This window comes from Eretmochelys imbricata, chromosome 28, assembly GCF_965152235.1.
Source record: "Eretmochelys imbricata isolate rEreImb1 chromosome 28, rEreImb1.hap1, whole genome shotgun sequence".
NCBI classification, from domain to species: domain Eukaryota; kingdom Metazoa; phylum Chordata; order Testudines; family Cheloniidae; genus Eretmochelys; species Eretmochelys imbricata.
Window position 1 is genome coordinate 5,089,106 of NC_135599.1, and position 24,737 is coordinate 5,113,842.

Sequence of the window (24,737 nt, forward strand, 5' to 3'; positions counted from 1 at the left end):
GGGTGAGGGTTTCCAAACCCAGGCTTCAGCTGGAACACCAGTATCTGCACCCCACTTTTCAGCCCCACAGCTTGAGCTCCAGAAGCCCACATCAGGTGACCCAGGCCAGCCCTGCTGCCATCTTTATCCCGGGAGAGAGGGACTCTACGGGGACGTCTCCATTGCAGTGTCAGCCCAGGGGTGGCAGGCTGTGCTCAAAGCAGCACCCTGGAAGCCCCATAGTCACCACTCTCATAGAATTAAGGTATGATTTGTACAGAGTCGGCCTGGTGAGCTATCATTGTAAAAGTCGTGATCTGTTGAAGGCTAGTGGCTGGGTGGATGGTGTGTGCTAGGCTTGTCTGGGAAGTGGTGGAGTTTTGCTCTGGGTGCGTCACTGAAATATGTGATGAGGCTGGGAAATGGCCACCGCCAGCCTTTCCGGTGTGACGCTGGAGGAGCCAGACTCGCTGCTGGCCCAGTGAAGGTATCCACGCTCCCAAGGACTCTCCCAGGAACCGTGTACAATGTGGACTCCTCAGAGACAGCCCGGAGACAATGGACACTGCTTGACTCACATCATAGCAGAGGAAGTTCCTGACAAGTTGGAAGAAACTATGAAAGAGGGGAAGAGACGTCATGACTTGGCCTCTCTCCCCCGCAATTCAACGCCTTGCAACACATCTGGAGGACAAAGACTGAACTGAAATAATACAGAGATCAGAAGAGAATAATAATAATCCATTCAAATCAAAGTCCCCAAACAGACTAGTATTGGTTTCTCAGCAGAAAACTTTCCATGTGGGGGATTTTGTTTTCCCAGTCAGACCTTGCCAAGGGAAGCAGAGAGAAAATCTTTGACTTGCCTCCTTCAGAACGCTTGGCCTAGACACTCTAGCTGTGGGTCACTGTCGTGGCCTTGCTGAAAACAGGGGCATTTTAATAATTTGCAGAGGTCCCAGGGTGTTTGGGGGAGATTATGAGGCTATTACCTTTTGAGATAAAAGCTAAGAAATACAGAACGAGACAATTCTTTCATACATCTGGCCTTTAGACATATTTCATTTAAAGCAGGGGGTCTAACATGCTGTGAGAAAGTGGAAATGTTGGAAGCTCAAATAATTCAGTTTTTTCTAGGTCTTGTGCGTGTGTAAATGGCACAACATGTTAATTTATAAACACATCGTTCTTAACTTCATTAAATATTATGTGGTGTATTAACTATATCAAGTGGGTTGTGCAATACAATGAATTTTCCATGCGTTGCCCAAAACATATTTTTAATATTATTTACATGCACCGAACTCCTTGAACATAAAGTTGTTTATTTCATTCCTGTGAAGTGTGTTGGTAGCTCAGTTAATTAAGTTTATTGTCACTCTGTGTGTGTGTGAGGTACAACACAATAATTTAGTGATGCTGAAAACGTTCCCTTCTCCCTCCGGAACTGCCTTGGAATCACCTTCCCTTTGTAGATTAATCTACTCCTGTGTCTGTATGAGGAAAATATGGTTTCTATGAAAAAAACTCATTGTTTATTTAAAAGGACTGACACCAAACGGCCACACTATGCGGATACAACACCATGAATAAGAACAGGAGTACTTGTGGCACCTTAGAGACGAACAAATTTATTGGAGCATAAGCTTTCGTGAGCTACAGCTCACTTCATCGGATGCATGCAGTGGAAAATACAGTGGGGAGACTCCTATACACAGAGAACATGAAACAATGGGGGTTACCCTACACACTGTAACGAGAGTGATCAGGTATAGAATCATAGAATCATAGAATATCAGGGTTGGAAGGGACCCCTGAGGGTCATCTAGTCCAACCCCCTGCTCGAAGCAGGACCAATTCCCAGTTAAATCATCCCAGCCAGGGCTTTGTCAAGCCTGACCTTAAAAACCTCTAAGGAAGGAGATTCTACCACCTCCCTAGGTAACGCATTCCAGTGTTTCACCACCCTCTTAGTGAAAAAGTTTTTCCTAATATCCAATCTAAACCTCCCCCACTGCAACTTGAGACCATTACTCCTCGTTCTGTCATCTGCTACCATTGAGAACAGTCTAGAGCCATCCTCTTTGGAACCCCCTTTCAGGTAGTTGAAAGCAGCTATCAAATCCCCCCTCATTCTTCTCTTCTGCAGGCTAAACAATCCCAGCTCCCTCAGCCTCTCCTCCTAAGTCATGTGTTCTAGACCCCTAATCATTTTTGTTGCCCTTCGCTGGACTCTCTCCAATTTCTCCACATCCTTCTTGTAGTGTGGGGCCCAAAACTGGACACAGTACTCCAGATGAGGCCTCACCAATGTCGAATAGAGGGGAACGATCACGTCCCTCGATCTGCTCGCTAAGGTAAGGTGAGCTATTACCAGGGGGAGAGCCGGGTGGGGTGGGGTGAACCTTTCGTAGTGATCATTGGTATTAATTTGCAAACTGGATACAGTTAACTTAGCCTTGAATAAAGACTGGGAATGGATGGGTCATTACACAGAGTAAAACTATTTCCCCATGTTTATTTCCCACCCCCACTGTTCTCACATGTTCTTGTCAACTGCTGGCAATGGCTGACCTTGATTACCACTGGAAAGCCGAGAAAAAAGACGAGAGCAGAGTGGTTTCTAGACACCCTCCCATCCATCTAACACAGACACACAGACTTTTCTAAGGCATTAACTTTTCCTTCTCCTTTATGATTCTTTAATGCCTCTGGAAATACCAATTCCTAGAGGCCCCTTTCACAGAGCAAAGAACCACAGAGCAATGAGAAAGCTGGGGGCTGCCAGGTTGTTGAGGGCAAGTCTTGAAAGGGATGCCCAAACAATCCAGCTGGATCCCCGGCAACCAGATGTGGGGATTAGCTGCACAGCTGTGGCTGCTGCTCTGAGGGGTGCGGCATAAACTACCTGCCTGTGGATGCAGCCCACCAGCTGGTTCTCCTGGGGCAGATGGTGAGTGGTTGGGCAGGGATGCTGCACCGGCTGGGGTCTGAAATATGAACAGGGGTCTAAGGAACCTCAGCATCACAGTCATCAGGAGTCCAAGCTGCTTGGGGTGAGCTTGTGGGCAATGGCCCAACTGGATTGTTTGTGCATCCCTTTCGCCACGTCCCTTGTGATCCACCAGGGCTTGCAGCACCATGGAAGAGTACCCCTTGCGGTTCATGTAGTGGCCGCCCCGCTGTTCCGGGGCCAAGAGAGGGATATGCGTTATGTCTATCGCCCCGCCACAGTCAGGGAACCCCAGCGCATTAAAGCCATCCACAATGCTCTGCACATTTCCCAAAGGCACGACCCTTGATAGCAGCTGGTCAATGATTGTGTTGGCTACTTGGATTACAGCAGCCCCCACAGTAGATTTGCCCACTCCAAACTGATTCCCAACTGACCAGTAGCTGTCGGGCGTTGCAAGCTTCCGCAGGGCTATGGCCACTCACTTCCCCACTGTGAGGGTGGCTCTCATTTTGGTGTCTTTGCGCTTCAGGGCAGGGGACAGCAAGTCGCAAAGCTCCATGAAAGTGGCCCTTACGCTTACAAAAGTTTCTCAGCCACTGGGAATCATCCCACACCTGCAACGCGATGAGGCCCCAGCAGTCTGTGCTTGTTTCCTGGGCCCAGAATCGGCCTGCCACGGCATGAACCTGGCCCAGCACCACCATGATCTCCCAATTGCCACACGCCGTGCCATCTTTGTCCATGTCCTCATCAGTATAGTAATCGCCCCGTCGTCGTTTCCTCGCCCCCTTTTGCAGGGACTGCACATACTGCTGGATAATGCGCGAAGTATTTACAACAGTCAGAACTGCAGCGGAGATCTGAGCGGGCTCCATGGCGCCTGCACGGGTAATCCTGGAAAACGGGCGCGAAATGTAGGAGAGCAGAGTGGCAGGGGAAGAGATGCTGTTTGGTTCGTGGTAGCCGAACAAAGGCGGGAAATGGTTGTCTTCCGTGGTTTTCACGGAGGCGGGAGCCCAAGACAGACAACCCGGAGAAGCTCGGAAGCGTGGCACCAGTGGGAGAGCAGAGTTGGAGGCAGAAGAGTTCGATGAGGAAGAGAAAGAGTAGATAGTAGAGATTACATCGGAAGGGGAGAGGAAATGAGAGGCGGATTCATAGTTGCAGAAGAGCAAGCGGTGCACCGTTTGCTGAAAGCAGTACGGCGTCTACATGCCAAAAAGGCGTGAAACGATTGTCTGCCAGAGCTTCCTGATGACACGCACCAGAAACACCCCCAAGAATGTTTTTGCCCCATCGTGCACTGGGAGCGTAACCCAGAATTCCAGTGGGCGGCGGGAACTGCGGGAACTGCGGGATAGCGACCCACGGTGCACCCGCTCCGACGTTCGATGCTAGCTTCGGTACTGTGGACGCACTCTGCCGAATTCACGCGCTTTAGTGGGGACACCGAAGCCTGAATGTCTAAAATAGCTCCCGAAATTTCCAATCGAATAATATTGAACTAATTTCGTACTGTACACGTACCGTTAGAAAAGTCTGTGTATGTGTGTTAGATGGATGGGAGGGTGTCTAGAAACCACTCAGGTCTCGTCTTTTTTTCTCTGATTTCTGTTAGAAAATCTAAAGCAGGGAGCAAGAAGAGTTGCCTTCTCTGAGGCTTGAACTCAGGACCTTCAGATTATGAGACTGATGCGCTGCCCCCTGCGCTAAGAAGGCTTGGAAGAGCTTTAGGCTCGATGCTTATAGAACCAGCTGAGCAGCGGGGAACAGCAGAGCAGCGGGGAACAGCAGAGCAGCAAACAGCAGGAGTTTGCCTGGGACTTCACCTGGAGTGAGCCCACTGAGGCTTACACCCTAACGACTTCTCTGAGGAATTACTGCATCTCCGGAGGAAGCTCATAGTAGGAAGGTAATATGGATGGGGAGTGGTCAACTCTTGTGACCTGCACTGGATGTGCCATGTGTGTCTTTCTTCCAGAGGACAGAAGCCACTTTGTCTCTACAAAGTGCAAGCTGGTCTCCATATTGGAAGAGAAGGTTCAAGGTCTGGAGCAACAGGTATCGACCCTGCGTTGCATAAGAGAAACTGAAGATTTCCTGGACAGACATCAGGATATGCTTCTATGGGCACAAGGTTCTGAAGATTCAGAGCAGGCTGCACAGCAGGGACAGGAGGACTGTGAAGAAATCTGGCAACATGTGACCTCCAGAAGAAGAAGGGGGAACGTCCATGTACCAGCAAAGCGGACACAGGTAAGTAACCATTTTCATGTTCTCTCCACAGGTACAGTTGCGGGGAGTGACCCAGATGATACGTCTGGGGGAAGGGAGCAGAAGGAGACTCCACCAGTTGAAAGGCATGAGATGCACTGTCCTAGGGTTGGGGGTTCCACGACCATCACTCCCAAGAGAAGGAGGTGGGAGGTGGTGGTCGGGGACTCTCTCCTCAGGAGGACTGAGTCATCTATCTGCCGCCCTGACCGGGAAAACAGAGAAGTCTGCTGCTTGCCGGGGGCTAAGATTTGCGATGTGACGGAGAGACTGCCGAGACTCATCAAGCCCTCGGATCGCTACCCCTTCCTGCTTTTCCACGTGGGCACCAATGATACTGCCAAGAATTACCTTAAGCGGATCACTGCGGACTACGTGGCTCTGGGAAGAAGGATAAAGGAGTTTGAGGTGCAAGTGGTGTTCTCGTCCATCCTCCCCATGGAAGGAAAAGGCCGGGGTAGGGACCGTCGAATCATGGAAGTCAACGAATGGCTATGCAGGTGGTGTCGGAGAGAAGGCTTTGGATTCTTCAACCATGGGATGGTGTTCCAAGTAGGAGGAATGCTAGGCAGAGACGGGCTCCACTTAACGAAGAGAGGAAAGAGCATCTTCGTGAGCAGGCTGGCTAACCTAGTGAGGAGGGCTTTAAACTAGGTTCACCAGGGAAAGGAGACCAAAGCCCTGAGGTAAGTGGGGAAGCGGGATACCGGGAGGAAGCACGAGCTGGAGCGTGTGAGAGGGGAGGGCTCCTGCCTCATACTGAGAACAAGGGGCGATCAGCGGGTTATCTCAAGTGCCTATATACAAATGCACAAAGCCTGGGACACAAGCAGGGAGAACTGGAGATCCTGGCAAAGTCAGGGAATTATGATGTGATTGGAATAACGGAGACTTGGTGGGATAACTCGCATGACTGGAGTGCTGTCATGGATGGATATAAACTGTTCAGGAAGGACAGGGAGGCCAGAAAAGGTGGGGGAGTTGCACTGTATGTAAGAGAGCAGTATGACTGCTCAGAGCTCAAGTATGAAACTGTAGAAAAACCTGAGAGTCTCTGGATTAAGTTTAGAAGCGTGAGCAACAAGAGTGATGTCGTGGTGGGAGTCTCCTATAGACCACCGGACCAGGGGGATGAGGTGGATGAGGCTTTCTTCCGGCAACTCGCAGAAGCTACAAGGTGGCACGCCCTGGTTCTCATGGGTGACTTCAATCATCCTGATATCAGCTGGGAGAGCAATACAGCGGTGCACAGACAATCCAGGAAGTTTTTGGAAACTGTAGGGGACAATTTCCTGGTGCAAGTGCTGGAGGAACCGACTAGGGGCAGAGCTCTTCTTGACCTGCTGCTCACAAACCGGGAAGAATTAGTAGGGGAAGCAAAAGTGGATGGGAACCTGGGAGGCAGTGACCATGAGATGGTCGAGTTCAGGATCCTGACACAGGGAGGAAAGGAAAGCAGCAAAATACGGACTCTGAACTTCAGAAAAGCAGACTTTGACTCCCTCAGGGAACTGATGGGAAAGATCCCCTGGGAGAATAACATGAGGGGGAAAGGAGTCCAGGAGAGCTGGCTGTATTTTAAAGAATCCTTATTGAGGTTACAGAGACAAACCATCCCGATGTGTAGAAAGAAAAGTAAATATGGTAGGCGACCAGCTTGGCTTAACAGAGAAATCCTTGCTGATCTTAAACACAAAAAAGAGGCTTACAAGAAGGGGAAGATTGGACAAATAACCAGGGATGAGTGTATAAATATTGCTCAGGCATGCAGAAGTGAAATCAGGAAGGCCAAATCACACCTGGAGTTGCAGCTAGCGAGCGAAGTTAAGAGTAACAAGAAGGGTTTCTTCAGGTATTTTGGCAATAAGAAGAAAGCCAAGGAAACTGTGGGCCCCTTACTAAATGAGAGAGGCAACCTAGTGACAGAGGATGTGGAAAAAGCTAACATACTCAATGCTTTTTTTGCCTCTGTCTTCACGAACAAGGTCAGCTCCCAGATGACTGCACTGGGCAGCACAGCATGGGGAGGAGGTGGCCAGCCCTCTGTGAAGAAAGAAGTGGTTCGGGACTATTTAGAAAAGGTGGACGTGCACAAGTCCATGGGGCCAGATGAGCTGCATCCGAGAGTGCTAAAGGAATTGACGGATGTGATTGCACAGCCATTGGCTATTATCTTTGAAAACTCATGGCAATCGGGGGAAGTCCCGGAAGATTGGAAAAAGGCTAATGTAGTGCCCATCTTTAAAAAAGGGAAGAAGGAGGATCCTGGGAACTACAGGCCAGTCAGCCTCACCTCAGTCCCTGGAAAAATCATGGAGCATGTCCTCAGGGAATCAATTCTGAAGCACTTAGAGGAGAGGAAGGTGATCAGGAACAGTCAGCATGGATTCACCAAGGGAAAGTCATGCCTGACTAATCTAATTGCCTTCTATGACGAAATAACTGGCTCTGTGGATGAGGGGAAAGCAGTGGACGTGTTGTTCCTTGACTTTAGCAAAGCTTTTGACACGGTCTCCCACACTATTCTTGCCAGCAAGTTAAAGACCTATGATCTAGATGAACGCACTATAAGGTGGATAGAAAGCTGGCTAGATTGTCGGGCTCAACGGGTAGTGATCAATGGCTCCTTGTCTAGTTGGCAGCCGGTATCTAGCGGAGTGCCCCAAGGGTCGGTCCTGGGGCCGTTTTTGTTCAATATCTTCATTAATGATCTGGAGGATGGCATGGACTGCACCCTCAGCAAATTTGTGGATGACACGAAACTGGGAGGAGTGGTAGATATGCTGGAGGGTAGGGATAGGATACAGAGGGCCCTAGACAAATTGGAGCACTGGGCCAAAAGAAATCTGAGGAGGTTCAACAAGGACAAGTGCAGAGTCCTGCACGTAGGACGGAAGATTCCAATGCACCGCTACAGGCTGGGGACCGAATGGCTCGGCAGCAGTTCTGCAGAGAAGGACCTAGGGGTGACAGTGGACGAGAAGCTGGATATGAGTCAACAGTGTGCCCTTGTTGCCAAGAAGCCAATGGCATTTTGGGGTGTATAAGTAGGGGCATTGCAAGCAGATCGAGGGACGTGATCGTTCCCCTCTATTCGACATTGGTGAGGCCTCACCTGGAGTACTGTGTCCAGTTTTGGGCCCCACACTTCAAGAAGGATGTGGAGAAATGGGAGAGAGTCCAGCAAAGGGCAACAAAAATGATTAGGGGACTGGAACACATGAGTTATGAGGAGAGGCTGAGGGAACTGGGATTGTTTAGTCTACGGAAGAGAAGAATGAAGGGGGATTTGATAGCTGCTTTTAACTACCTGAAAGGTGGATCAAAGAGGATGGATCTAGACTATTCTCAGTGATAGCAGAAGACAGGACAAGGAGGAATGGTCTCAAGTTGCAGTGGGGGAGATTTAGGTTGGATATTAGGAAAAACTTTTTCCCTAGGAGGGTGGTGAAACACTGGAATGCATTACCTAGGGAAGTGGTGGAATCCCCTTTCTTAGAAGTTTCTAAGGTCAGGCATGACAAAGCCCTGGCTAGGATGATTTAGTTGGGGTTGGTCCTGCTCTGGGCAGGGGGTTGGTCTAGATACCTCCTGAGGGCCCTTCCAACCCTGATCTTCTATGATTCTTTGACCCTCCTCCAGGAGTGACAGAGCCTGGCATGTGCTGCAAGAAGTGGGGAGCTCTGGTGCCCACAGACCTGTCCTGGCAGCTTTCTCAGCAGCAAAGAAATCAATTCTCCCTGCCCCTGAGCAACCCACCCACAGCTAATGGCAGCATTGGTGGGGGGTCCCAAGCTTTGCACCAACGTCCACATTTCAGACCTTCCTCTCATGGCACTTTCCATGTGAATTAGGACAAGCAAGCTGGGGAAGCTCCATGGGGTAATAGAAACCAGGGCTGCAGGGAAGGCTTGAACTCACAACCCCAGCAATATTGCCCTTTGCACTAACCACTTGCACCCCTGCAGGGGCTCCTTGGACAGCTTTGGGAAGTCGGCCGTGATCGGTCTCTGTGGTTCGCACCTTTGCCTGGCAATTGAAAGGCTGCCGGTTCAAACCTCACTCAAGATGTGGCTTTCCAGCAATGAGACTCCAGTCCATTTTAATAGGAAGAAAATCTCCTCTATTCTCTATTCTCGTCTAGCCCCATTTGACTCCTTCGGCCTGTCTCCTTCCTCTCCCCGTCAGACTCTTTCCTTCCCCATTGGAGCCATGCAGAGGGGAGCCCCAGGCAGTCTCGGTCACTGAGAGTCTGTATCCCATAAGGGGAGGGAGGGATCGCTGTAAAGCATTGATAATGGGTGGGGAGAGGTGTGCGTGGTTAGGGGGAGAAAGGCTGGAGAACTAACAGTGGGGCCCAGAGAGATTCCCCCACAGACTGGGGAGATCCCCTGCTGCCCACTATCACCCAGCTCTGGGAAGAACAACTTGGGATTGCTTGGGGAAGCCACCTTTAAAAACACAAGTGTTCCATGCTAGTTACATTTTTATAAGACCAAAGCCGCCTCAAACCCAGTGTCACAATCACTGGGACGACTTTGTCCTGACATTTTACCGGCCGCAGCCACAAAGCGAGTCAAATTACGGCTCCCGTTCGGCGTCAAGGCCCACAGACGAACCCGGAGGCTTTTCCTTCCTCAGGTTCTGCCGTCATTTCAGTGCTGGCCTGTTCCGAGATTCATCGTTGTGCAAAGCAGCATCAGGCCCTGAAACTGGGCGAGCCCAGAGCAGAGGCTGCCTTCATTTAACCTTCCAAAAACCAACCCACCGAAAGGTGGATTAGCACCCATGCTCCTCCAGCGGCAGGGGAGGCGCCTCATCTGGGCCCCTGGTGCCCGTGCTCCAGCAACATAAGACCACGGGGGCCTGGCTCCACCAAAGTCCGGGGCCCGGTGTCTCCCCCAGCCCCGCCTGCTGCCCCCGGGCAATTTAAAAGGGCCCGGGGACCCCCACCGCCATCACCGGCAGCACAAGGGGGCTAAGGCGGCTTCCTGCCCACCCTCGCTCCGTGTAACCCTTCAGCCCGTCAGAGTTGGCAGCAACAAGGGCCGGGTTCAATATCTAGGGGATCCATTCCAATAACACAATGCAAACCGGCTCGAGCCCCCACCCAGTGACCTGGGACAAATATGTACCACCCCCGCTGGGCGCCTCCCAGAGGCAATCCTTCCCCTCTCGCAAGCACCTAGTCTGAGTGTAGCAAAAAGCCTTTTAATAACAGAGAGAAACAATGTGGCATTATGTTGGGGAAACAGCACCAACAGGATTCATAACACAACCCACGAGCAAAAAAAAAAACCCACCCCAAGCAAATTGGGGCATGCCCTTTCCCTTTGGTTCTTGAGTCCAGCAAAACCAAATCACCCAAAGTCCCAAAAGTCCAATGACCCAAAAGTCTCTGTCCCTGGTCAGGGCAGCCCCAAAGTTCAAAAGTTTATCTGCAGAGCTTTACCTCCCAACCTGGGTGGAGATGGGGGCGGGGGTAAAAGGCACCTTACATGATCTGAAGCTGACCGCCCCACAGCTCCATAGGCCTCCACTCCACCAACTGCCCCACGAACTGCTTCGCTCAGCTCCGCTCTGCGGCCCACCAGCAGCTCCCGCCGTCCCACGAACTGCTCCACGTCTCACCAGCAGCTCCCGCCGTCCCATGAACTGCTTCACGTCCCACCAGCAGCTCCCGCCGTCCCACGATCTACTCCACCAGCCTCTCCACAAGGCACTCCAGCCGTCCCACAAACTTCTCCACAATAGATCTTCAGGCTCCCCCACTACTTAACACAACGCTCAGTGATTTCAGCTCTTACTCGGTTCATCTCTTTGGTGAAGTCAGCTTGTAGTATAGGAACCTCAGTGATAGTACACCATTAGCCCAAAGTGAACTCATCAGCCTGTAACTAGACTCCTAACGAAATCAAAATTACCTCTGAGAGTCCACAGTGAAGAGAAAAGGAAGGGCAATTAGCATATAAGACCATCACCAAGGGACCCATGCTGCCAAGTATTAATACGTGTCCCCAACCTCTCTCAATTCACAGAGTTTTGGAACCCATGACCCTTGCCTAGCGAGTGATACTGAGTTGATGGTGAGTCCCTCCATCATAACAAAAGGCCAAGTACAGTTCCCAGCACAGTTCCCATAATCAGGGTAATAACAATTTATTCTTCCTGCCCCAATAACAGAGACACTGGGGATCCCACAGCAGCCAAAGTGACCATTTGGGCAGCTATGGCCGTGTTCTAGGCGGGGTGGGTGTGCCTATGCAAATGAGATCAGCCCCTGAAGTTCTTTTCCACAACTTGCCAGACCTCACCACCAGATGTCAGGGTGAGGCTCACCCTGACACTGCTTACACTCTGTGTGGCCTGCCAGTCTCGGAAGCGGCTGGCGCGTCCCTGCAGCCCCGGGGGTGGGGGGATCTCCACACGCTCCCCCGCCCCGAGGGCCGACTCTGCCATCTGTGGCAATGGGAGCTGCTGGGGTGGTGTCCGTGGGAAGCGATGGGTAGAGACCCCCCACCTAGGAGCTGCTGCCAGAGGGGGGTGTGGGTTGCTTTTGGGAGATGCCTGAGGTAAGAGCTGCACCCTCACTCTCTCCTGCACCCCAAGCTCCAGCCCAGAGCCCAACCCCCTGCACCCAAACTCCCTCCCAGAGTCCACCCCCTGCACTCCCTCCTGCACCCTACCCCCATGCCCCAGCCCAGAGCCCACACCCCACACCCAAACTTCCTCCCAGAGCCTGCGCCCGCACCCCCTCCTGCACCCCAACCCTCAACCCCAACCCACATCCCGCACCCAAACTTCCTCCCACAGGCCTCCCCCCACACCTGCTCTCGCACCCCAACCCTCTTCCCCAGCCCGGAGCCCACCCCCTGCACTCAAACTCCCTCCCAGAGCCTGACCTGCACCCTCTCCTGCACCCCAACCCCCTCCCCCAGCCCAGAGCCCACACCCCACACCCCACACCCAAACTCCCTCCCAGAGCCTGACCTGTACCCTCTCCTGCACCCCAACCCCCAACCCCAGCCCAGAGCCCACACCTGAACTCCCTCCCAGAACCTGGCCTCCCCACCCATTCCTGCACCCAACGCCATACCCCAGCCAAGACCCCACACATGCACCCAAACTGCATCCCAGCGCCTGTACCCCGCACCCCCTCCCACACCCTAACCCCCTGCCCCAGCCCAGAGCCCACACCACACACGCAATTCCTTCCCAGAGCCTGCCCCCACACCTGCTCCTGCACCCCAACCCCCTACCCCAGCCCAGACCCCGCACCCTGCATTCCCTCCTGCACCCCAACCCCCTGCCGCAACCCACAGCCCACACCCAAACTCCCTCCCAGAGCCCAACCCCTTTCCCTCTCCCTCCCATACCCAAACTCCCTCCCAGAGCCTTAGGCAGATGTGGGGGGAGGTGGATGGGGAGGCAGGACTTGGTCCCATTCTGGAAACCACCAAAAATTGTAGAAACCTGCCGCCCCTGTCCAGCCCAACCTTCTGCGGGTGCCCCTCAGGCCGCACCCGTGCAGGGTTTGAAGCTTGCATTGCTTAAATTCCAGGACGCTGGGGGACTTCAGCTCCCCTTTGTCCAGCGGGAACCTTCACCCCACTCCCAACCAGATTCTTCTCCATGGGATGACTGTCGGGGGGCTGGGCCCCTCTTTGTCTTTTCTCTCTGGGACAGGCCAGGGTACCTAGAACTGGGGTATCTGAGCACCCAGGACCTTCTATGGAGATGCCCTTCCCCTTCTGTGGTCTGATCTGTCTTTGACTCCAGCCTGTTTTCTATCCATCGTCAGCACCATCCCAAGCCAGCTGCACCCGCCTCAAAAAGACAGTGTCCCCTGGTGGGTGTAAATCACTGAGCTCTCTCCTCTCTGAGCACTGACTGCCCCTCTGTCTCCTTGCCCCTCAGTCTGGGCAGACGGGACCTTTCCCTCCAGGGCTGGAGGATTCCCCCTTCTCATCCGCTACTGTCCCAAGCCGCCCCTTGGGTGGGAATCTTAAAAGTACCAAGGTGACTTAGGAGCAGAAACCCCCACAGACCTTCCGTGCAATGGGCACCTGCCCCGCACTGAGCAGGACTGAAACTCCTGCAGGGATCTGCTCTTTCCACCTGCCTGTAAAGTCCAGCTTTCCCCAGCACATTTACTGCAGTGCACTCGGGTCACTGTTTCCATGGCTGACAGCAAAGAATTGCTCCCAGTTTCCCTTCTATCTGCAGCACGATTAGCCTGTGTCCGTGGTTAATGAGGTGGATCTAGTTGTCGATGGTTATTCATTCCCCACCTGGACAATTCACACAGTCCCTTTCCTGCTCAAATCCCCAGCACCTCCGTGATCCCGGTAGCAGGGGTTGGGTTTTCCCTGAGGCCCTGAGATTCTCAGGGTCCTTTTTTCCCTCCACCTGGAGTGAACTCAGCTTTTCCCCCATCCCAGACACTCCATGAAATAACAACAAGCAGCGTAAAGAAAGCAGGGAGGGAACATCTCCCAGCCAGGGCTGGAGGTGCCCAGGGCCCCCTGCTTCTCCATTGTTTCCATCGCAGAAGAGGAAGGTTCCTTGGAATTTGACACTCTGCTTTGCACAAGGGACAGAGAAAGATCTTGATGTTCCTGCGTCTGCACAAAGAAAATTGTCCTTCTGTGTGAAAGAGAGGCAGGAAATGGCCCCACGCTGGGACAATATCCTCAGGATTAAGAGCAAAGGACTCAGGCTGAGAACTGATTTAACTCCACTCATCTCATTTAACTCCTCTCATTAAGAAGTTGTCTTCCAGGGAGAGATAGCAAACTTGTGACATTAATCCAGACCCTGGGGGTTTGGGCTGCTTTAACTCTTGGAAAAAACATGAACTTGATTCAAGAAGGGAGAGAGGAGAAGCCTCAAGCTGCCTTTGGTCCAAGGCTGGTGTCTCCTGGACAGTGGGAAACATCCCTCACTGCTGCCAGGGGATAGGTGGCAACTGGTGACGTCCCAGGGCTGGGATGAAAGGGGAATGTTGCGTGGACTTTATCATACACGCCCCATCCTGCTTCTCAGAGCCCACAGGAAAGCATCTAGAGATGGGAGAGCCATTACTCAACTGCATTCTCAGGAGAAGTCAGTAGCTATCCTTGAACAGACACTCAGGAGAGTAACCACGGCGGTTCTGCAGAGACATCTGGTTGCCAGAGGATCCATCTAGGTTAAGGAGTGCTGGGGGATCTGCAGTTTTTGCAGTAGGGAGGAGTCTCGAGGTCACACGTTGCAGGTAAGCTGGGACATTAGGGACTCCAGGATGTGAGGCTGGTTAAAATGGAACTGCACAAAAAACCTTCCCCTTTGCTCCCTGCTTTGGTCTGTCCCCGTTTCATGAACATCTCCATCTCTACCCCGGCTCTCAGAAACCCCCTCTCTCCCTTGAGTATTTTCATGGTTTCTTCTTTGTTTCATGGTCTTTTTCAAAGATTTTTTGCCATCGAAATGATCAAGTACATTTAAAATGAGAAAAACAATCAAGCAACACATCTGCATCTCCTGCACCAGGCATGGCGTCGTGTCTGACTTTTTCTCCCGAAAAGTCCAGGCAGGCAGCGTCTCCCCCACATTTACTGCACACCAGGCCCAGAACTGAGCTTCACTGGCAGCAGCGATGGGGGACGGGTGGGCCTGAGCTGTCTGGGGATTATTTTAATCTATTTTTCGGAGGATGAAATCCATGCAGCTTCCACTTCTCCGTCTCTCCCCAGGAAATAACATGTCTGTGCACGGCACCCAAACCTTTTCACAAGAAGAAGTGAAATGAAACGGCCACACGATGGCATCAGAACCTAAGACATGAGAAGCCATGTTCTTGTTCAATGTGCATTGAAGCTGAACGCAAGGGAGGTGTTTTTTCTTTGACTCCTAGCCCCCCCCCCACACACTCTAATCCACTCGACACCCCTTTCCTCCCACAGCCAGGAATAGAACCCAGGAGTCATGACTATTAGCCCCCCTAATCTAGCCCACTAGATCCTTCTCCCTGGGACAAAGGAGAAGCTCTGCGACCCTGTACTGTCCCTTTGCCTCCCTGCTTGGGCGGCACTTGAAACCCAATGGGGTTTCCTTGGGCAGTTTTGAAACTTGCTCCCAGGGAGGGTGTAATTTTAGGTGCAGGTTCCAAACAGCGCAATGAACCAGCCAGAAGGGGCAGGAGGTATCGGTGTAGGAGCTATTGAAATAATCTTAGCAACGTACGTCAGGGGAACCGTTATTAATGACGACAGGTTTCAGAGTAGCAGCCGTGTTAGTCTGTATCTGCAAAAAGGAAAGGAGGACTTGTGGCACCTTAGAGACTAACCAATTTCTTTGAGCATAAGCTTTCGTGAGCTACAGCTCACTTCATCGGATGCATTCTGTAGCTCACGAAAGCTTATGCTCAAATAAATCGGTTAGCCTCTAAGGTGCCACAAGTCCTCCTGTTCTTTTTTTTTAGTTATTAAAGAAGTGTCAGTAAAAGGTCAGAATGGGATCGTCTCAGTGTCACAGTAGAGGGCTCTGTGATGGTTTTCAATTTGTCATCCCACCCTAGCCACCACCTAGCACATGTTTGAACCTCTTCCTCTCTTAGCGTTGCTCGTTATCAGAGAAGGGGAGAGAGCGTGAGCCACAGAAACAGAGACCTAGTGACTGAAGGAAACATTTCTTTGCTCTTTGCTTGGCTCTGTCAGTTATTTGGGTACAAACTCACCCCCCCACCCACTGTCTCTGCTGGGCTCAATGGGCAGAAAGAGCTCAGCTGTCAATGGGACTTGGGGAGCTCGGGACATTACTGTGGCTTAACAGGGAAATCCTTGCTGATCTCAAATACAAAAAAGAAGGTTACAAGAAGTGGAAGATTGGACAAATGACCAGGGATGAGTATAAAAATATTGCTTGGGCATGCAGGAGTGAAATCAGGAAGGCCAAATCACACCTGGAGTTGTAGCTAGCAAGAGATGTTAAGAGTAACAAGAAGGGTTTCTTCAGGTATGTTGGCAACAAGGAGAAAGCCAAGGAAAGTGTGGGCCCCTTACTGAATGAGGGAGGCAACCTAGTGACAGAGGATGTGAAAAAAGCTAATGTACTCAATGCTTTTTTTGCCTGTCTTCACAAACAAGCTCAGCTCCCAGACTGCTGCCCTGGGCAGCACAGCATGGGGAGGAGATGACCAGCCCTCTGTGGAGAAAGAAGTGGTTCGGGACTATTTAGAAAAGCTGGACGAGCACAAGTCCATGGGGCCGGATGCGTTGCACCCGAGAGGGCTAAAGTAGTGGCGGATGTGATTGCAGAGCCGTGGGCCAATATCTTTGAAAACTCATGGTGATCGGGGGAAGTCCCAGACGACTGGGGTGTATCAGTCCCATTTTGGGGTGTATAAGTAGGGGCATTGCCAGCAGATCGAGGGATGTGATCCTTCCCCTCAATTCGACACTGGTGAGGCCTCATCTGGAGTACTGTGTCCAGTTTTGGGCCCCACACTACAAGAAGGATGTGGAGAAATTGGAGAGAGTCCAGCGAAAGGCAACAAAAATGATTCGGGGTCTGGAACACATGCCTTATGAGGAGAGGCTGAGGGAACTGGGATTGTTTACTCTACAGAAGAGATGAATGAGGGGGGATGTCATAGCTGCTTTGAACTAAATGAAGGTGGATCCAAAGAGGACGGATCTAGACTATTCTCAGTGACAGCAGATGACAGGACAAGGAGTAATGGTCATTTTGCAGTGGGGGAGATTTAGGTTGGATATTAGAAAAAACTTTTTCACTAGGAGGGTGGTGAAACACTGGAATGGGTTTCCTCGGGAGGTGGTGGAATCTCCTTCCTGAGAAGTTTTTAAGATCAGGCTTGACAAAGCCCTGGCTGGGATGATTTAGTTGGGGATTGGTCCTCCTCTGGGCATGGGATTGGACTAGATACCTCCTGAGGACCCTTCCAACCCCAATATCCTAGGATTCTATGATCATTTGGCCAACAACATGCAGCAAAGCACCCAACTAAGTTGCATGAATGCTCTTTAAACCACTCCTCAATTATACAGAGACACCAGCATATCTCCCCAGCTCTCAGCCTTGCACCTCAGAAATGTACCATCTTACACGGCTCACGGCCTTCTCTTGAAAAGTGTAAGCTCATTAATTAGTTCGCCACTTCATCAAAAATAAAGGGGATATGCACCAGCCTTTGTCATGTGAGCAACTTTCCCAAGCACTTTGGACAAACTCAGGAGTAAGTATAAAATAGTAAAATAAGTTTATTAACTACAGAAAGTTAGATTTTAACTGAGTATAAGTGTTCGTCACAGAGGTCAAAAGTGGTCACAAAACAAATGAAAATAGACTCCCAGTCTAAACTCTAATTTGAATATACTGAGCAAGAATTGGATCAAACAGCTTTTCTCATCACTGCTTGCTCCAGGCAATGTTGAGTTCTTAATACACAGACTGAATTCCCTCTCAGCCTGGGACCAATCTCTGCAGTTCAAATTCTGAGTCTTCCAGACAATCTTCCAGGTGTTGAGATTGGGGAAGAGACAGGCCACGTGGGGGTGTATTTGACTCTCATACATATTTTTTCTCCAGCTGCTAGGTCGATTCTTGCCGTGATGCTGGGGTTAGTTAGCCCCCAATATGGAGCAGCAGTTTGCCTCCTGCACCTTGTGGTAGGCGTGTCACAGCTCCTTCACTTTGACCCCGCACGGCAGTGTGTCCCTGTCATGGCCCCTTTCTATCATGCATCACGAAATCTGCGTGCACACCTCAGGAGTTACACCGCAGAAAGCTGCTTTCCTCTTATTTACCCTATGTTCTTCTGTTGTTACAGAGGGGAAAAGACATTTTTCCCTATCCCTTCCCTATTCCTGCTCTTTGTTATACTTCTATATATTTTAAGGGAGGAAAACGGCCGTAAAAATATCTGCCTTCAGGAAAACCTGAAGCAACAGCACTCTGATGAACTGTGACAACTGGGAATGAAACAATATGATCCTGGTGGGGGAACTTGATGACTAACAATTGTTTTTAAATGGGGGAACAGTATAACTGTGATGCTCAGGCTTTGTTTAGACTAGGACATGTGATGGAGTTTAGGTCAGGTCAAGGGGAAAGCTAATGCCCACCACTGCACCTCGGCTGCATCTGCACGACAACTGTAATTGTCTTTTAACACCAAGATCACTCACTTGAGCAGCCAACGCCATGTACAGTCCTAGTGGATGTAAGGCACGGGTAGTTTTTGCCTCAGTGTAGCTTGTTGGGAACAAACCTCTCTCCCCCACCTGGAGCTGATGAACATTCCTGGCTGGAGGGACACACGCTCCTTTGACCCAAAAGGAAAGGAGTTGATAGAAAACATCACAGGACTGACCCCAAAGAAGGGTGAGCTGCAAAAGGCAGGAGCAGGCAACTCATCTGGGGGAGCTGAGTAACCACGGTGAAGATGGGGCACAGATCACTAAGTGGGAATTAGCAAATGTGATTTAAAAGAAAAAAATACCTTTGGCCAGCCCTAGTCAAGGCATTTGTTACAGATCACTCCCATGTGGATTTTCTGATGTCTAATAAGGGTTGAGCTCCGTATGAAGCGTTTCCCACACTCAGAGCACATGTAGGGCCTCTCCCCTGTGTGGATTCGCTGATGTGTGATAAGGGCTGAGCTTTGATTGAAGTGTTTCCCACACTCAGGGCATCCATAAGGTTTCTCACCTGTATGGATTCGCTGATGTACGATAAAGTATGAGCTCCGATTGAAGCGTTTCCCACACTCAGAGCATCCATAAGGCTTCTCACCTGTGTGGATTCTTCTATGTGTGGTCAGTACAGAGCTCCGATTAAAGCTTTTCCCGCACTCAGAGCACGTGTAGGGGGTCTCTCCTGTGTGCGTTCTCTGATGTGTGGTAAGGGCTGAGCTATAACGGAAGCATTCCCCACACTCAGAGCATGTGTAGGGTGCGTCTCCCGTGTGGATTCGCTGATGTGTGATCAGGTTTGAGCTCCGATTGAAGCTTTTCCCACACTGAGAGCATGTGTAGGGCCTCTCCCCTGTGTGGATTCGCTGATGTGAGAGGAGGGATGAACTGTCAATGAAGTGCTTCCCACACTCAGAGCATCCATAAGGCTTCTCACCTGTGTGGATTTTCCGATGTGTAATAAGGGTTGAGCTCTGCTTGAAGTGTTTCCCACACTCAGGGCAGCCATAAGGTTTCTCACCCGTGTGGATTTTCCGATGTGTAATAAGGTGTGAGCTCTGCTTGAAGCATTTCCCACACACACAGCATGGGTAAGGTTTCTCACCCGTGTGGATTCTCTGATGTGTGAGAAGGTCCGAGCTCCCTTTGAAGCTTTTCCCACACTCGAGGCATGTGTAGCATGTTCCTTCCAAGTTCATTCTCTCACGTGTAATAAGGTCTGACTGACTACCGAAGTTTTCCTCTGGCCTCTGCTGACTCTCACAGGCTTTTGTTTCTTCTGGGCGTGCACAGCTCCCAGAATCATTCCCTTTGGACCTTCCTGACAACATCCCATGGGCTTCTACTCGCTCAGCCTCTTCCTCCTGGGGTTCCTCCTCGTTTTCACTCACCATCCCAACACCTGAGAGGAGACCGAGAGAATCCAGACGTAAGTCTCTGCCTGCGCCAGAGAGAAAGGAAATCTCAGAGAGAAGAATGGAAAAGGGATGAAGGAACCAAAATGTGTACAGGACAGATCAAACCTATCAGGGAGCTGATTTTCCCTTCAACCTTCCCCAGAGGAGAGAAACGAAGGGATCAGTTCTGGGTCCGTATCTCAGAAGAAATCTCAGGGGACAGCGAGATTGGGGAGGGACCTGCTGCCAGTTGTCAGTCAGGATAGGTGGGAAGCCATGAGTGACCTCTGCCTAATGATTCCACATCTGCAGGGAACAATCCTGAACTTGGAGAGCTCACAAGGTCTTTGTAGGGCATCCCAAATGTTTCCTGTATTCACCGACAGTTTTGGGGTTGGTTTAACCAATGCCTCACCTATGAAGGCAGCTCTCGGGAGTACTTTTTTCTTAGAGCCATGAAGGTCTGGGACGCACGACTCCTCCCCTCGTTCCAGCTGCGAGATCACATCAGTTCTGGAAACTGGAAACCCTGCTCAAGGCAAAGAAAACAAGGGAGGTCAGTGGAATTTGTGGGATACTTGTCACAAAGAATATTCCATGCTTTTAAGCCCAGCTCACTTTGAAGTAGTAACGTCCCAAGGCCGGCTTCCTTGGCTCAAAGTGCCAGGAGATGATAATTATCAATCATATTCATTACCTTAGTGCCTAAGGGCCAACTAACAGTGGGTCCTCATTTTGCTAGACACAGTACAAACCGAGAAGCGTTGATGGCCCGTGTCCTGAAGAAGTTTCAATCTAAATAGACAAGGCAGACACAGAATGGGGGAAGGGGTAGAACCAACCAGCAGAGTGAACTCCGTGAAGGCAGAGTGGCAGATCTGATCAACACAGGCCTAGATCTTGAGACTATCGGATATAATGTTACAACCAGGGCCAGTGTTTTCCGGAAGCCCAACACCCTCCTCCTTGTGAAAAGAAAAGGAGGATTTGTGGCACCTTAGAGACTATCCAATTTATTTGAGCATAAGCTTTCGTGAGCTGCAGCTCACTTCATCGGATGCAAACTGTGGAAAGTTGAGAAGATCTTTTTCTATACACACAAATCAAGAAAAAAATACCTCCTCCCACCCCACTCTCCTGCTGGTAATAGCTTATCTAAAGTCATCACTCTCCTTACAATGTGTATGATAATCAAGGTGGCCCATTTCAAGCACGAATCCAGGGTTTAACAAGAATGTAGGGGGGGTGGGGCGAGCAGGAAAAAACAAGGGGAAATAGGTTACCTTGCATAATGACTTAGCCACTCCGAGAGCTGGATATGAAGCCGGGGAATCTCCCCTAAGCCTGACTGGTGGCTTCCCCCTTCGTATTTCAAGGCACCCGCTGGTTAGTTGGGTCAGGCTCCAGCACTACGACTCTGGTCCTTTTTCCAAGCCCCGTCTAGGTAGGTTATTTTCTGTTCACCAGATTGGAGCATTTCCACCTCCGAACCTCATGGGTCTCTTCCTCGAATCCAGGCCACTTATTAAACAACTCCAGGCAGGTCTGCCACCCCCTAGCCTCCTCCTTTTCTCCACCCTGTGCATTTCCTGCCCCGCTGCAACCTCCAAACCAGACGGTGCAAACCTTCCCCTCTCCGGTGTATTTGCTGTCCCTCTCCCTCCTGCAGGAACAGATCAGAACCCCCTCAATAATCCCTACCTGAGCTGGCTCCTCTGCAGCCATGTCACTCCCTTGTCCCATGGGAGGACGGGATGAACCGGAAAGAAACATGAGCGTCGTTCTGCAACCTGGCCGGGCACGAAGGGCTGTTGTGGAAGTTTATGAACGGGCATTAGTTCATTTCACATCACGCTTCCCCCAGGCTCTTTCCTTGCAGAGTGAGATCTGAGATTCTGCCATGCTGAGAAAATGCTCAATCTCTGGATCACAGCAGAGACCTGGCACCTCCTGCCAGGCTAAGACCACAGACACACTTTTAACCTCCTTTCTCCCTCCCGCATCCCAAAACAAAGTCTCTGAACGCAATCCTAGAAAAAAGCAGAACCAAAGGAGTCCCTTTCGAGGATTCCCTCTGACACTGACCCCACGGCAGCCACACCCCAGCAGGAGGGACATGGAGTCAGGAACTGGGTTTTCCTCTCTCTCATCCTCGTCTTGTCCACAGGAAAGTGATTCTCGCCACACTGCAGTAATACATCTGTCTGGGCAGATGAGAGAGCTGGAAATCTCTTTCAAAACTCTTTTATCCCACGGACCCTGTCAATCTCTTTATCTCCTTTTCCCTGTGCCCTCTCCATGCCTGTCTGCTAGGAAACTCTCATTCCTGGGTTGTTTGCTCCCCCATGGCTGGATTTGCTCCTGCAAATGGCAGGAGAAATGGGGTGGGGGGCTTTTTATGTAGAGTAATTTTATAGTCCTTCACTGCCTGCCTGGGATTTCCCCATTGCCTGCCTAGGACCCCCACCTGCCTTCCACCAGGATCTGCCAGCCCATTTGCCTGGGACCCCCTCCTCCTCCCAGCAGGACCCCCTGATGCTTTACAGGAGGACCCCTCACTCTGCGCCAGGGACCGCCCCACCACAGTGCTGTGCACTGGGCATGGCAATGGTCCCAGGAGCCAGCTGGGCAATCCCAGACAGAGGCCCTGGCACAGCACCAGGCAGCGTCTAATCCCCTGCCCCACCTGCCCAAGAGACCCCCACCCCCACTGGTCTGCAGCCAACAGGCCCCCAGCGATACCCACCTCCAGGACCCATAGCCTTAGGGCTGGGCACATCAGAACTACCCCCCGAAACCCCAAACCCTCCAGAACCCACCAACCTGACTAGGGCCCCCCCTGCCCAGCCACGCAGAGGCCTCCCCCTACCACAATGTCCCTTCAGCTCCCGCTGCAATCTCCCCACACAGACACCTGCCCCCCCAGCAACAGTGTTCCCTCAGAGTGTCTGACAAGTGGACAGAAAGTTATCACCACCCCCTGCTGGCCAGTCACACAGGCAGAGGGAGCCCGGGGGGACGCCTCTTTAACAGGAGAAGGGAAGCCATGGAGGGCCAAAATAAGTAAGACATTTCCATACTCTGTCACTAGCAAATAATGGCCACCATGGATCCACCCCAGAGTTGGCTACATCTTTGCACTGCGGGAAGCCCCCCCTCACGGAGACCCTTTGTCATGGGGTTTGGGATACTTCTGGTCCCACGCTGCACTCAGAGGGACCTCCTCATCCCGTGCCAGCTGGAGAAAAGAAAAGGGTCCAGCCAACTCTCCTGTTACCAACTGGGAACCACCCATCCCCCAAACAGGGGGAGGCCCCTGGCTTTGATGGGTATTGAATATATGGCTAGTCTCTTTTATCAGCAAACATTTTTAACAGAGAGAAAGGAGGGAACAAATGATTCTTAAAGGAGAGGGAAAGATGATCATTGTTGCAGGGGGGTTAATTTCCCAACCAGGATGGAGAAGGACTCAGGGCGACAGGTTCCCCCCAAGGAAGGACAACTTGCTGGTATTTACAGACATGGGGAACAGCCCCAAACCCAAGAGGATTTTTAATTGACATTTGTTAATGACATCGAAAGAGGGAAACCTGAGATTTGAGATCAGTGTTCAGAAATGAAAGAGAAAGGGTGGAAATCTGAGGGATTTTGGATCCATTTATGCAAATTATAGAGAGGAAAGTGGAAAATGAGAGGGATTTTATAGCAGTTGTTGATAGGAGGTAAAAGCTGAGTGTATTTCCCACCACTATTTGGTCAATGAATAGAGCGGAAATGGGCAACGTTGGCAAACGTTTTAGATCCATATTCAGGAATCTGAGAAAAGGTGTAAATCTGAGATTTTCGTCGTAATTTATAATTACAGAGACGGGGAAAGCTCTCAGGGGCATATTCAATTAGAAGTAGACAACTAGAGTAAAAGTGGGGCAAACGTTGAGGGTATTTTTTATGAATCTTTGAGACGTACAGAGAAAACGTGTCACAAACTACGCAACTGAGAACATGGGATAAATGCCAAGACCGGGGGGGATTTTATGTGGCTATTAAAGGACTAGCTGGAAGAGGGGGACCATTTGTCATATAAAATCCAGCCTGTCCAATACATAAACAGAAAGTGATGGTCCCCCCCACCACGGCCCCCGTTCACCTGGGCAGCAGCGAGCCCTCTGAGGGGCTGACTGAAGGGGGCGGGGGCGGGAGCTGGAGGGCTCCCTGGGGGCGGGGAGGGGGCGGCAGTGGGGGATGGGCAGGTGGGGGGCAGAGAGTCACTTTCCTGCCCCCCCCTGCCGAGCGCTCCCCCCCGGGGTCTCCCACTCACCGGGGCGGGTCCCAGCTGGACAAAGCCCCCCCCCACGGCCGGGCACGGGGGGGTTAATGACGGGCCCCACCCCGCACAGACCACGGAAGGGAGACGCAGATGCGCCTCCTGCAGATACGACACGAGGCAGCGCCTGGTCTGCTCCAGGCCCCGCCCCCAGACGATGCCCCGCCCCCGGTCTGCTCCAGGCTCCGCCCCCAGGCGCTGCCTCGTGTCGGGTCTCTGGGAGGAGCAGCTGCGGCTCCCTCCGGGGTCTGTGGTGGGGGGGCCCGTCATTAACCCCCCCGTGCCTGGCCGGGGGGTGGCTTTCCCCAGCTTGGACCAGCCCCTGGCTCTGCCTGCCCCCGACCCGGTGAGTGCGAGACCCCGCGGGGGGGGGAGCGCTGTTGGGGGGGCAGGAAAGTGACTCTCTGTCCCCGGCACGGCTGGGATTGGGGGGGGCAGAGACTGGGGCCCGGCGGGTGCGGTCCTTTGGGGGTTGTTGGGGGGAGAAGCCGGAGTTGCGGGGGGTGGGGGTTGAACTGTCTCTGTGCAGCCAGGAAATTCCCGGGGGGGAAGTGGGGGGCGGCGGGGGAGTTAATTGGATCCCCTTCCCCCCCCCACGGGCACAAATGCCCCCC

General features: G+C 51.7%; 1 protein-coding gene and 1 non-coding gene across 2 annotated transcripts in view; both read right to left on the reverse strand.

Annotated features, from left to right (window-relative positions):
• Positions 1–24,737, reverse strand: part of LOC144258216 (uncharacterized) — a 970,182-nt gene that overhangs the window by 441,239 nt on the left and 504,206 nt on the right. Inside the window, exon 4 of the mRNA XM_077806620.1 lies at positions 18,756–19,546. Within this exon, the coding sequence (XP_077662746.1) occupies positions 18,756–19,546 (791 nt within the window). The remainder of the gene's footprint in view (positions 1–18,755; positions 19,547–24,737) is intronic.
• Positions 4,582–4,654, reverse strand: TRNAM-CAU (transfer RNA methionine (anticodon CAU)). The gene has a single exon. It is a non-coding gene; the product is annotated as a tRNA-Met (tRNA).